Source organism: Triticum urartu, chromosome 5A, assembly GCF_056163025.1.
Source record: "Triticum urartu cultivar PI428250 chromosome 5A, HENAU_Tu73, whole genome shotgun sequence".
In the NCBI taxonomy this organism is placed as follows: domain Eukaryota; kingdom Viridiplantae; phylum Streptophyta; class Magnoliopsida; order Poales; family Poaceae; genus Triticum; species Triticum urartu.
Genome location: NC_141877.1, coordinates 446059196 through 446073059, shown reverse-complemented (window position 1 = coordinate 446073059; position 13864 = coordinate 446059196). Strand labels below are relative to the sequence as shown.

Sequence of the window (13864 nt, the reverse complement as noted above, 5' to 3'; positions counted from 1 at the left end):
CTTTAAAAAGTCACCATTGTTTCGTCTTTCTGAGCAGGACACGAACTCTGATAAGCTAAAAAAAACCTAGAAACGGAGCAGGGGCCCTCCCACCAGCAAGGGCCATTGTCCACCGCGCATCCAAGGTCCTAAGGCCATAGGAGGCGAGGTGGATCGGCGGTGATGCCGGTGGGAGGCAGGGAAACCTAATGCGGGACTTGCTTGTGGAAGTGGCAAGAGGACACGCGTCTTTACTTAATCTATTGATCTCAACTTAGTTTTTTTTTTTGAAAAAATGATCTCAAATTAGTTAAATCTATGATTAAACTTTAGCATAATATAAAAAGGGTCTAATAAACCTGAACGGAGGGAGTAGTACCATTATGACTAGTATCTTACAACGGCCAACCAGTTGAGTGCTTTCTCACTACTTTTGTTGACCTCTGTTGTATCGCCGGTTGCATTTTGGTCATATCGTCTATCAACTTCAATAGAATATGTGAGGAGAACCTCAAAGGTATGTTGTATTGTGAACTTTACAATTATCTATTAGATGTGCATGGTGACCATTGGTTCGTTTTCAATGCAAACATGTGATTTTGTCTTTGTTTGATTCATTCATGGTATGTGACCCCCCGCAAAAAAAGAGAGAGGCGAAAAACAGTCATTGAAAGTGTGGCAGCACTAGTATACTCTCTCTTGAGTCAGTGGATGCCACTAAAAGTACTGAAGTAAGCAACGGGGGAAAATGTTCACGTGTGGGCTTTGTCAATGATTCTCGCCGCGGCTCTTTTCTGACAATGTATTCGCGCAGGTGGCCTACTGTGCAAGAAATTCGCTCACAGTAGGTACAGGAGTTGCCGTTGGTTATCTTCCAAATCAGCGACTAAACACAGGTCGAGTGGATAAAGAACACTGCCCCTTTCGCTTTCAATACCCTGTCAATTCAACAAATCAAGGCTGTTTTACCGAATCAAAAGCGTTGGCAAGGAGGAGTGATCCTCCTCTCATGGTTTGAGTGGACAAAAGATCATAAACTTGATGCAGAACAGACAATGCAGAGCACTTTTGTATGTAATATAAAAGGGACCAAATCCCAAAAGTCGTTGCCGCAAACCGACCTCTTCCATCCCTTTGCGCCTATATAAACCATGCGCCTTGGAGACGACCATCTCACCCAAGATGAAGAGCCTTCCTTCCTACTACTTGTTGCTCCTCATTGCTGTGGCGACACTGCACGGCAATGCATATGCTTCCCAAGAGGCAAGGCTGAGAGAGTTCATCTCTTCTAGGAAGGACACTGACAGCAGCACTGACACGTTTAGCGTGCGTAGCATAGCCGAGAGGGGCGCTGGCAGCCTGGGCGCAGAGAGCTCTGCCTCTGACCAGCGCTCCATGAAGGCGGCCAACAAGGTCACGGCGTTGCCCGGGCAGCCGGAGGGCGTCGACTTCGACCAATACGGTGGGTACGTGACCGTCGACGAGGAGAACGGCCGCGCCCTCTTCTACTATCTCGTCGAATCGCCTTCCGGTGCCTCTGACAAGCCACTCGTCTTGTGGCTCAACGGAGGTTAGAATGATTTACATACGTTGATTGCTTTTTGAGATAGCGAACCGCTCATGCCAAGCGTTAGAATGATACATACGTTGACATAAATCTGGGAATAGTTTGGTCTCAAACCGTAGTTTTAATTTGGTTTCTTCATTGGGCTGCTTTAGTTTTGTTGCTAGTAAGTAGTTGAGCCCCTGTTGCAATTTGGTTTGGTCTGGGCTGAGACAAATTGGTCCCAGACCGGTTTCAGTCTACGTAGAAAAACCGGTCGAGCGACCAATTCTTCTAGTACCTCACACGAGACCCCGGCCAGGCTTCCAGCTAGGGTTAGGGACCGCCGGTGGCTCGAGCTCCGGACCTCCGGTCGCAGGTTCCCCCACCCATCCGCCTCCGTCAAGAGGTACCCCCGCTGTCGGAGCGCCTCCCGACTTCTCCACCGCCGTGCATGCCCGCTCATAACTGCTGACGTCTCCCCGCCGGTACGCCGCCCAGAATCGAAGCTGCCGTCGCCTCCCTGCCGGTGCGCCGGTCGGAATCGTAGCTGCCACCGCCTACCCGTTCCCCAGATGCTCCATCCTCCCAGTCTCCCACTACCTTCTCCTCCCTCCCTCCGTACCATGTGCTTCCCATTTTTCAGAAATCTGGGATTAGTCTGTACAAATTTGCATACAAGCTGTACTAGTGCAGTTGAGAAGCTGTACCAATTTCTACATGATTTGAGTTTGTGGATTCAATGAGAAACGGTTTGGATGTATTGGGTTGAAAAAACCTACAGTTTAGTTTGGTTTGGATTCTAGCTAATATCTTTTTTTTATTCTTTTTGATTGGTTTGATTGGGATCCTGGGCGTGTAGTCACATGGACTGGGCTGGCTTTGGTCTGGAACTCTGGATGTGAAAATTCTCTAGGACAGTACGTAGTGACACTTGTTGCATACACAGGGCCAGGATGCTCGTCGCTGGGCTACGGCGCAATGCAGGAGCTCGGTCCCTTCCGTGTAGCTGAAGACAACAAAACGCTCGGCAGAAACATGCACGCCTGGAACAACGGTGGGCGTCTTCTTACAGGCTAATAATTCCTTCCCCTTTAATTTGGTCCTGCTTAATTACAGAAGAGAGCTTAATTTGCTTGTGAAATATACCGACAGCGGCCAACGTGATCTTCCTGGAGTCCCCCGCCGGCGTCGGGTTCTCCTACTCCAACACGTCTTCAGACTACGATCTCAGCGGAGACGAGCGAACCGCCGCCGACGCGTACGTCTTCCTGGTGAAATGGCTCGAGAGGTTCCCCGAGTACAAGGGCCGCGCTTTCTACATTTCCGGCGAGAGCTACGCCGGCCACTACGCGCCACAGCTCGCCGTCACCATCCTGCTCCACAACACGCACAACAACAGAACCATAGTCAACCTGCAAGGCATCTTGGTACGTGAAATTTACAAGCTATACTGCGATAGTCATACTCTTTTCTGGTGAATGGCAAAGGATCTTCTGAATATTAAATGGACTCTTTTCTGTCGAAGGTTGGCAACCCTTATCTGGACGACAAGAGGAACAATCAGGGGACGATTGACTTCTTCTGGGCCCACGGGGTGATGTCGGACGAGGTCTACGCCAACGTCACCGAGCACTGCGACTCTGCAGGTAAAGCATGCAGCGGCGCCTGGGACGCGTTCGACGCCGGCCAAATTGATGCGTACAACATCTACGCCCCCGTTTGCGTCGACGCGCCCGACGGAGCGTATCACCCCAGCGGCTACGTAAGGAAATACAGTAAATTCTTAGTTGCTTGTCCAGTCAAAAGTCATCATGTTCATAGTTTCTCCAAAATTGCATGCAGCTGCCTGGGTATGATCCGTGCAGCGACTATCCTACCATTGCCTATCTCAATGATCCGGCGGTGCAGGACGCTTTCCACGCTAGGATGACGGAGTGGTCGCCATGCAGGTAATTCGTTGAACTGGACAATGATTTAGCGTACACCGTGTTGGGCATAAGCCACGGTGATCGTGTCGGGCATGCGTGTGTGTGCGCGCGGGACCGATCGGGAGCGTGGCGAGTCCGTGTGTGCGTGCGTATGTGGTGTTTGAGCGTGCGTGTGCATGTACATGGAACACGTCGTGGCCTGGCGTGTTGGCGAGCCGTACGGGGATCTCGTGCATGATCCGTTGGAAGCCAGCCACGAGCTGCGCGCTGGAGCGCGTCGCTGCCGCGAGCGAGGCGGGCGGATCGTGGGCGTGAGAGAGCAGGGGGTGAGGGTGTGTGCCCAGTCGCTGGCCCTGGGTATAAAACCTATACGGTGACGTTGTAATAGGTGTGCACTTGAGTTGTTGCTCGAGGGGAATATACAAGGCCGTACGAGCGGCGGTGTATGAGTACGAGCGAGCTGTAGGCAAGGGCGAGGGCAAGACCGGTTCCAACACACCGGTCAAGAATTTTGCAATGTTTTTCACCCACACGTCCGGAAGTTAACCATGTGATTTGTGGTTGCAGAAGCTTTAAGTGGAAAGACGCTCCAGTGACTATGCTCCCATCCATCAAATTCTTGATCGAGAACAAGCTTCCCGTTTGGATATTCAGGTAACAGATCACCATCAGTTATTCTCAGACACCTAGAAAGTATTTACTGTTAGTAGTAGTAAATAAACTTTCCTACATTTTACAGTGGTGACTTCGACTCCGTTTGCCCTCTTCCAGCGACGAGGTACTCCATCCAAGACCTTGGCCTTCCTGTGACCACTCCATGGCGCCCATGGGTGGCAAAGGAGGAGGTGAATCTCATGATCGAAAACATTTCTCATCTACTACTATGTACAATGTTTTGGTCACCCTGAAACTGACAGCTTCACTCACTGGTTAGGTGGCAGGATATGTCCAAGAGTACGCCGGTGGATTGACATTCCTATCAGTGAGAGGTGCCGGTCATCTTGTCCCGTCCTTCCAGTCTGAGAGGGCGTTGATAATGCTGACCTCTTTCCTGAAAGGGATGCTCCCCCCTTACATGCAAGACTAGTCAGTCATGTCAGGACGATTGCTACGGCACGAAAATGGAAGGTTTATTTGCTTAATGTACTTGTATCCGGTCAGAGCTGAAAAAGGTCCTTGTCCCTTGAGTGGACGTGTATTTCTTGTTAAATGACTTTATGATATAACTTTGAATAATGAGATTGCTAAATTCGTGAGATTTCACGCAGAGATCCGTGCGAAATTTTCTTTTAAACATTTTCTTTCTTCTTTTCTACATGTTTTGCCACTTGGTTGGTGAAGTCTCAATCGATTGAGATCTAGCCACACCCTTTGAATAAAGATAACTGTTGAACGTGACGTATTTGTACTTCTAATCCAATCTTCTCTAGCCTTGTATAGTTGACTCCTAGAGATATGGTAGGGTTAGTTTTCTTGGCACGCAAGACATCTCTTGTATATATTGTGACCTACTCCGTGGAATACAATTGAGTTGCACCGCATATTCTCTCTACATGGTATCAGTTTTACCGTGATCCTCTCTCGCTTCCGCAACCCGCAGCCGCCGCGCCCTCCCGTAGCCGCCGCTGCAGCCATCTCCAAACCCTACGCCGTCGCCGCCGCTACCTCTCCCGTAGCCGCCGCCGCCTCCTTCCACCCCAAAACCCTACGCCGCCGCTGCTCCTTCCTACAGCCTCCGCTACCCCCTTCTCCCAAACCCCTAACGCCACCGTCGATGTCCTTCTACAAGCCGCCGCCGCCCCCTTCCCTCTGTCACCACCCAAACCCTAAGCCACCACCATGTCCCGCTCCAAGGCCGACCCATCCGACGCCGGTTCCTTTGCCGGTGCCATGCTCACCTCCGACCCCCTCAATGAGCTTCACATCAAAGACCACGTACCCGTCATTCTCGACCTTGACTCGCCATTGTACAACGCGTGGCGCGCGTGCTTTGCGCTACTGTTCCGCTCTTACTGTTGGGGAACGTAGTAATTTCAAAAAAAATTCCTATGCACACGCAAGATCATGGTGATGCATAGCAACGAGAGGGAAGAGTATCTTCCACGTACCCTCGTAGACCGTAAGCGGAAGCGTTATGAGAATGCGGTTGATGTAGTCGAACGTCTTCACGATCCGACCGATCCAAGTACCGAACGCACGGCACCTCCAAGTTCAGCACACGTTCAGCTCGATGACGTCCCACGAACTACGATCCAGCAGAGCTTCACGGGAGAGTTCCGTCAGCACGACGGCGTGTTGACGGTGATGATGTTGCTACCGACGCAGGGCTTCGCCTAAGCACCGCTACGATATGATCGAGGTTGATTATGATGGAGGGGGGCACCGCACACGACTAAGGGATCAATGATCAACTTGTGTGTCTTTGGGGTGCCCCCTACCCCCGTATATAAAGGGGGGAGGAGGAGAGGGCCGGCCAAGGGGAGAGGCGCGCCCAAGGGGGGGCAATCCTACTCCAAGTAGGTTTGCCCCCTCTTTCCTAGTCCTAGTAGGAGAGGGGAAGTAAGAGGAGGAGAAGAAGAAGGAAAGGGAGGCGGGCCCCTAGTCCAATTCGGTTTGGTCTAGGGGGGGCCACGCGCCCCTAGCTGGCCGCCTCTCCTCTTCCTCCACTTGGGCCCATAAGGCCCAATAACCCCCCGGGTGGTTCCGGTAACCTCCCGGTTCTCCGGTATTTATCCGATAACCCCCGGAACTCATCCGGTGTCCGAATATAACCTTCCAATATATCGATCTTTACGTCTCGACCATTTCGAGACTCCTCGTCATGTCCGTGATCATATCCCGGACTCCGAACTACCTTCGGTACATCAAAACAAAAAACTCATAATACCGATCGTCACCAAACTTTAAGCGTGCGGACCCTACGGTTCTCAAAAACTGAGGGAAATACTTACGCTGCTTTATTGCACCACCCTTTCCTCTTCAAGGGAAAACCTGTTGGAAATATGCCCTAGAGGCAATAATAAATTAGTTATTATTATATTATATTTCATTGTTCATGATAATCGTTTATTATCCATGCTAGAATTGTATTGATAGGAAACTCAGATACATGTGTGGATACATAGACAACACCATGTCCCTAGTAAGCCTCTAGTTGACTAGCTCGTTGATCAATAGATGGTTACGGTTTCCTGATCATGGACATTGGATGTCGTTGATAACGGGATCACATCATTAGGAGAATGATGTGATGGACAAGACCCAATCCTAAGCCTAGCACAAGATCGTGTAGTTCGTATGCCAAAGCTTTTCTAATGTCAAGTATCATTTCCTTAGACCATGAGATTGTGCAACTCCCGGATACCGTAGGAGTGCTTTGGGTGTGCCAAACGTCACAAACGTAACTGGCTGGCTATAAAGGTGCACTACGGGTATCTCCGAAAGTGTCTGTTGGGTTGGCATGAATCGAGACTGGGATTTGTCACTCCGTGTAACGGAGAGGTATCTCTGGGCCCACTCGGTAGGACATCATCATAATGTGCACAATGTGACCAAGGAGTTGATCACAGGATGATGTGTTACGGAACGAGTAAAGAGACTTGCCGGTAACGAGATTGAACAAGGTATGGGGATACCGACGATCGAATCTCGGGCAAGTATCGTACCGATAGACAAAGGGGATTGTATACGGGATTGATTGAATCCTTGACATCGTGGTTCATCCGATGAGATCATCGTGGAGCATGTGGGAGCCAACATGGGTATCCAGATCCCGCTGTTGGTTATTGACGGGAGAGTTGTCTCGGCCATGTCTGCATGACTCCCGAGCCCGTAGGGTCTACACACTTAAGGTTCGATGACGCTATGGTTATAGGGAATAGATGTACGTGGTTACCGAATGTTGTTCGGAGTCCCGGATGAGATCCCGGACGTCACGAGGAGTTCCGGAATGGTCCGGAGGTAAATATTTATATATGGGAAGTCATCATACGGTCACCGGAATAATTCGGGGGTTACCGGTATTGTACCGGGACCACCGAAGGGGTTCCAGGGGTCCACTGGGAGGGTCCACCTGCCCCGGAGGGCCCTATGGGTTGTGTGTGGAGAGGGACCAGCCCCTTAGTGGGCTGGGCGCCTCCCTCCCCTAGGGCCCCCCTCTTCCTTTCCCCTATATATATGTGGGGGTGGGAGGGCAGCCGCACCCAAGTTCTGGCGCAACCCTCCCCCTCTCCCAAGTCCTCCTCCTCTCCCGCGGTGCTTGGCGAAGCCCTGCAGGATTGCCACGCTCCTCCTTCACCACCACGCCGTCGTGCTGCTACTGGATGGAGTCTTCCCAACCTCTCCTTCTCCCCTTGCTGGATCAAGGCGTGGGAGACGTCACCAGCTGCACGTGTGTTGAACGCGGAGGCGCCGTTGTTCGGCGCTTAGATCGGAATCAACCGCGATCTAAATCGCTGCGAGTACGACTCCTTCATCTGCGTTCTTGCAACGCTTCCGCTTAGCGATCTACAAGGGTATGTAGATGCACTCCCCTTCCCCTCGTTGCTAGATTACTCCATAGATTGATCTTGGTGATGCGTAGAAAATTTTAAATTTATGCTACGATCCCCAACAAAACCAACGCAGTGCTCAAGAGGTAGTAGTTACTTGCCCGAGATTCGATCGTCGATATCTCAATACCTACTTCAATCTCGTTACCGGCAAGGCTCTTTACTCGTTCCGTAATACATCATCCCGCAACTAACTCACTAGTAACAATTCTTGCAAGGCTTATAGTGATGTGCATTACCGAGTGGGCCTAGAGATACCTCGCCGACAATCGAAGTGACAAATCCTAATCTTGATCTATGCCAACTCAACAGGTACCATCGGAGACACCTGTAGAGCACCTTTATAATCACCCAGTTACGTTGTGACGTTTGGTAGCACACAAAGTGTTCCTCTGGTAATCGGGAGCTTCATAATCTCATAGTGATAGGAACATGTATAAGTCATGAAGAAAGCAATAGTAGAAAACTAAACGATCAAGTGCTAAGCTAACGGAATGGGTCAAGTCAATCACATCATTCTCCTAATAATGTGATCCCTTTAATCAAATGACAACTCATGTCTATGGTTAGGAAACATAACCATCTTTGATTAACGAGCTAGTCAAGTAGAGGCATACTAGTGACATTCTGTTTGTCTATCTATTCACACATGTACTAAGTTTCCGGTTAATACAATTCTAGCATGAATAATAAACATTTATCATGATACGAGGAAATAAATAATAACTTTATTATTGCCTCTAGGGCATATTTCCTTCAGTCTCCCACTTGCACTAGAGTCAATAATCTAGATTACACAGTAATGATTCTAACACCCATGTAGCCTTGGTGCTGATCATGTTTTGCTCATGAGAGAGGCTTAGTCAATGGGTCTGCAACATTCAGATCCGTATGTATCTTGCAAATCTCTATGTCTCCCACCTAGACTTGATCCCGGATGGAGTTGAAGCGTCTCTTGATGTGCTTGGTTCTCTTGTGAAATCTAGATTCCTTTGGCAAGGCAATTGCACCAGTATTGTCACAAAAGATTTTCATTGGACCCGATGCACTAGGTATGACACCTAGATCGGATATGAACTCCTTCATCCAGACTCCTTCATTCGCTGCTTCCGAAGCAGCAATGTACTCCGCTTCACATGTAGATCCCGCCACGACGCTTTGTTTAGAACTGCTCCAACTGACAGCTCCACCGTTCAATATAAACACGTATCCGGTTTGCGATTTAGAATCGTCCGGATCAGTGTCAAAGCTTGCATCAATGCAACCATTTACGATGAGCTCTTTTTCACCTCCATAAATGAGAAACATATCCTTAGTCCTTTTCAGGTATTTCAGGATGTTCTTGACCGCTGTCCAGTGATGCACTCCTGGATTACTTTGGTACCTCCCTGCGAAACTAATAGCAAGGCACACATCAGGTCTGGTACACAGCATTGTATACATGATAGAGCCTATGGCTGAAGCATAGGGAACATCTTTCATTTTATCTCTATCTTCTGCAGTGGTCGGGCATTCAGTCTTACTCAACTTCACACCTTGCAACACAGGTAAGAACCCTTTCTTTGCCCGATCCATTTTGAACTTCTTCAAAACTTTGTCAAGGTATGTGCTTTGTGAAAGTCCAATTAAGCGTCTTGATCTATCTCTATAGATCTTGATGCCCAATATGTAAGCAGCTTCACCGAGGTCTTTCATTGAAAAACTCTTATTCAAATATCCTTTTATGCTATCCAGAAATTCTATATCATTTCCAATCAACAATATGTCATCCACATATAATATTAGAAATGCTACAGAGCTCACACTCACTTTCTTGTAGATACAGGCTTCTCCAAAACTCTGTATAAAACCATATGCTTTGATCACACTATCAAAACGTTTATTCCAACTCCGAGAGGCTTGCACCGGTCCATAAATGGATCGCTGGAGCTTGCACACTTTGTTAGCACCCTTTGGATCGATAAAACCTTCAGGTTGCATCATATACAACTCTTCTTTCAGAAATCCATTTAGGAATGTAGTCTTTACATCCATTTGCCAAATTTTATAATCATAAAATGCGGCAATAGCTAACATGATTCGGACGGACTTAAGCATCGCTACGGGTGAGAAGGTCTCATCGTAGTCAACTCCTTGAACTTGTCGAAAACCTTTCACGACAAGTCGAGCTTTATAAACAGTAACATTACCATCAGTGTCTGTCTTCTTCTTGAAGATCCATTTATTCTCGATGGCTTGCCGATCATCGGGCAAGTCAACCAAAGTCCACACTTTGTTCTCATACATGGATCCCATCTCAGATTTCATGGCCTCAAGCCATTTTGCGGAATCTGGGCCCATCATTGCTTCCTCATAGTTCGTAGGTTCGTCATGGTCTAGTAACATGACCTCCAGAACAGGATTACCGTACCACTCTGGTGTGGATCTTACTCTGCTTGACCTACGAGGTTCGGTAGTAACTTGATCTGAAGTTTCACGATCATCATCATTAGCTTCCTCATTAATTGGTGTAGATGTCACAGGAACCGGTTTCTGTGATGAACTACTTTCCAATAAGGGAGCAGGTACAGTTACCTCATCAAGTTCTACTTTTCTCCCACTCACTTCTTTCGAGAGAAACTCCTTCTCTAGAAAGGATCCATTCTTAGCAACAAAAGTCTTGCCTTCGGATCTATGATAGAAGGTGTACCCAACTGTCTCTTTTGAGTATCCTATGAAGACACATTTCTCCGATTTGGGTTCGAGCTTACCAGGTTGAAGCTTTTTCACATAAGCATCGCAGCCCCAAACTTTAAGAAATGACAACTTCGGTTTCTTGCCAAACCACAGTTCATAAGGAGTCGTCTCAACGGATTTAGATGGTGCCCTATTTAACGTGAATGCAACCGTCTCTAAAGCATAACCCCAAAACGATAGCGGTAAATCTGTAAGAGACATCATAGATCGCATCATATCTAGTAAAGTACGATTACGACGTTGGGACACACCATTACGCTGTGGTGTTCCAGGTGGCGTGAGTTGCGAAACTATTTCGCATTGTTTCAAATGAAGACTAAACTCGTAACTCAAATATTCTCCTCCATGATCAAATCGTAGAAACTTTATTTTCTTGTTACGATGATTTTCCACTTCACTCTGAAATTCTTTGAACTTTTCAAATGTTTCAGACTTATGTTTCATTAAGTAGATATACCCATATTTGCTCAAATCATCTGTGAAGGTGAGAAAATAACGATATCCGCCGCGAGCCTCAACATTCATCGGACCACATACATCAGTATGTATGATCTCCAAAAAATCTGTTGCTCACTCCATTCTTCCAGAGAACGGCGTTTTAGTCATCTTGACCATGAGGCATGGTTCGCAAGTACCAAGTGATTCATAATCAAGTGATTCCAAAAGTCCATCAGAATGGAGTTTCTTCATGCGCTTTACACCAATATGACCCAAACGGCAGTGCCACAAATAAGTTGCACTATCATTATCTACTCTACATCTTTTAGCTTCAATACTATGAATATGTGTATCTCCACTATTGAGATTCAAAAAGAATAGACAACTCTTTAAGGGTACATGACCATAAAAGATATTACTCATATAAATAGAACAACCATTATTCTCTGATTTAAATGAATAATTGTCTCGCATCAAACAAGATCCAGATATAATGTTCATGCTTAATGCTGGCACTAAATAACAATTATTCAGGTCTAATACTAATCCCGAAGGTAGATGTAGAGGTAGCGTGCCGACTGCGATCACATCGACTTTGGAACCATTTACCACGCGCATCGTCACCTTGTCCTTTGCCAATCTTCGCTTAATCCGTAGTCCTGTTCCGAGTTGCAAATATTAGCAACAGAACCAGTATCAAATACCCAGGCACTACTGCGAGAATTAGTAAGGTACACATTAATAACATGTATATCACATATACCTTTGTTCACCTTGCCATCCTTCTTATCCGCCAAATACTTGGGGCAGTTCCGCTGCCAGTGACCAGTCTGTTTGCAGTAGAAGCACTCAGTCTCAGGCTTAGGTCCAGACTTGGGTTTCTTCTCCTGAGCAGCAACTTGTTTGCCATTCTTCTTGATGTTCCCTTTCTTCTTCCCTTTACCCTTTTTCTTGAAACTGGTGGTCTTGTTAACCATCAACACTTGATGCTCCTTCTTGATTTCTACCTCTGCAGCCTTTAGCATTGCGAAGAGCTCGGGAATTGTCTTATTCATCCCTTGCATGTTATAGTTCATCACAAAGCTTTCGTAGCTTGGTGGCAGTGATTGAAGAACTCTGTCAATGACACTATCAACAGGAAGATTAACTCCCAGTTGAGTCAAGTGGTTATGGTACCTAGACATTCTGAGTATATGTTCACTGACAGAACTATTCTCCTCCATCTTGCAGCTGTAGAACTTATTGGAGACTTCATATCTCTCAATCTGGTCATTTTCTTGAAATATTAACTTCAATTCCTGGGACATCTCATATGCTCCATGACATTCAAAACGTCATTGAAGTCCCGGTTCTAAGCCGTAAAGCATGGCACACTGAACTATCGAGTAGTCATCAGCTTTGCTCTGCCAGACATTCATAACATTTGGTGTTGCTCTTGCAGCAGGTTTGGCACCTAGCGGTGCTTCCAGGACGTAATTCTTCTGTGCAGCAATGAGGATAATCCTCAAGTTACGGACCCAGTTCGTGTAATTGCTACCATCATCTTTCAACTTTGCTTTCTCAAGGAACGCATTAAAATTCAATTGAGCAACAACACGGGCCATCTATCTGCAACAACATAGACATGCAAAATACTATCATGTACTAAGTTCATGATAAATTAAAGTTCAGTTAATAAAATTATTAAAGAACTCCCACTTAGATAGACATCCCTCCAATCATCTAAGTGATCATGTGATACATATCAACTAAACCATGTCCGATCATCACGTGAGATGGAGTAGTTTTCAATGATGAACATCAATATGTTGATAATATCTTCTATATGATTCACGCTCGACCTTTCGGTCTCCAGTGTTCCGAGGCCATATCTACATATGCTAGGCTCGTCAAGTTTAACCCGAGTATTCTGCATGTGCAAAACTGGCTTGCACCCGTTGTATGTGAACATAGAGCTTATCACACCCGATCATCACGTGGTGTCTCGGCACGACGAACTTTCGCAACGGTGCATACTTAGGGAGAACACTTGTACCTTGAAATTTAGTGAGAGATCATCTTATAATGCTACCGTCGATCTAAGCAAAATAAGATGCATAAAAGATAAACATCACATGCAATCAATATAAGTGATATGATATGGCCATCATCATCTTGTGCTTGTGGTCTCCATCTCCAAAGCACCGTCATGATCACCATCGTCACCGGTGCGACACCTTGATCTTCATCGTAGCATCGTTGTTGTCTCGCCAACTATTGCTTCTACGACTATCGCTACCGCTTAGTGATAAAGTAAAGCAATTACAGGGCGATTGCATTGCATACAATAAAGCGACAACCATATGGCCCCTGCCAGTTGTCGATAACTCGGTTACAAAATATGATCATCTCACACAACAAAATATAGCATCATGTCTTGACCATATCACATCACAACATGCCCTGCAAAAACAAGTTAGACGCCCTCTACTTTGTTGTTGCAAGTTTTACGTGGCTGTTACGGGCTGAGCAAGAACCGTTCTTACCTTTGCATCAAAACCACAACAATAGTTTGTCAAGTTAGTGATGTTTTAACCTTCTCAAGGACCGGGCGTAGCCACACTCGGTTCAACTAAAGTTGGAGAAACTAACACCCGCTAGTCACCTGTGTGCAAAGCACGGCGGTAAAACCAGTCTCGTGTAAGCGT

The 13864-nt window shown here is 46.9% G+C and overlaps 1 protein-coding gene across 1 annotated transcript; it reads left to right on the top strand.

The window, feature by feature from the left end:
* Positions 1 to 1161: 1161 nt before the first annotated feature.
* LOC125556172 (serine carboxypeptidase 1) lies at positions 1162 to 4722 on the top strand. The gene is made up of 8 exons (XM_048718952.2): positions 1162 to 1549; positions 2472 to 2579; positions 2678 to 2952; positions 3051 to 3287; positions 3368 to 3474; positions 4021 to 4107; positions 4193 to 4298; positions 4388 to 4722. Exons 1-8 carry the CDS (start codon positions 1162 to 1164, stop codon positions 4538 to 4540), a joined length of 1461 nt encoding a protein of 486 aa, XP_048574909.2. The 3' UTR covers positions 4541 to 4722.
* Positions 4723 to 13864: the final 9142 nt, after the last annotated feature.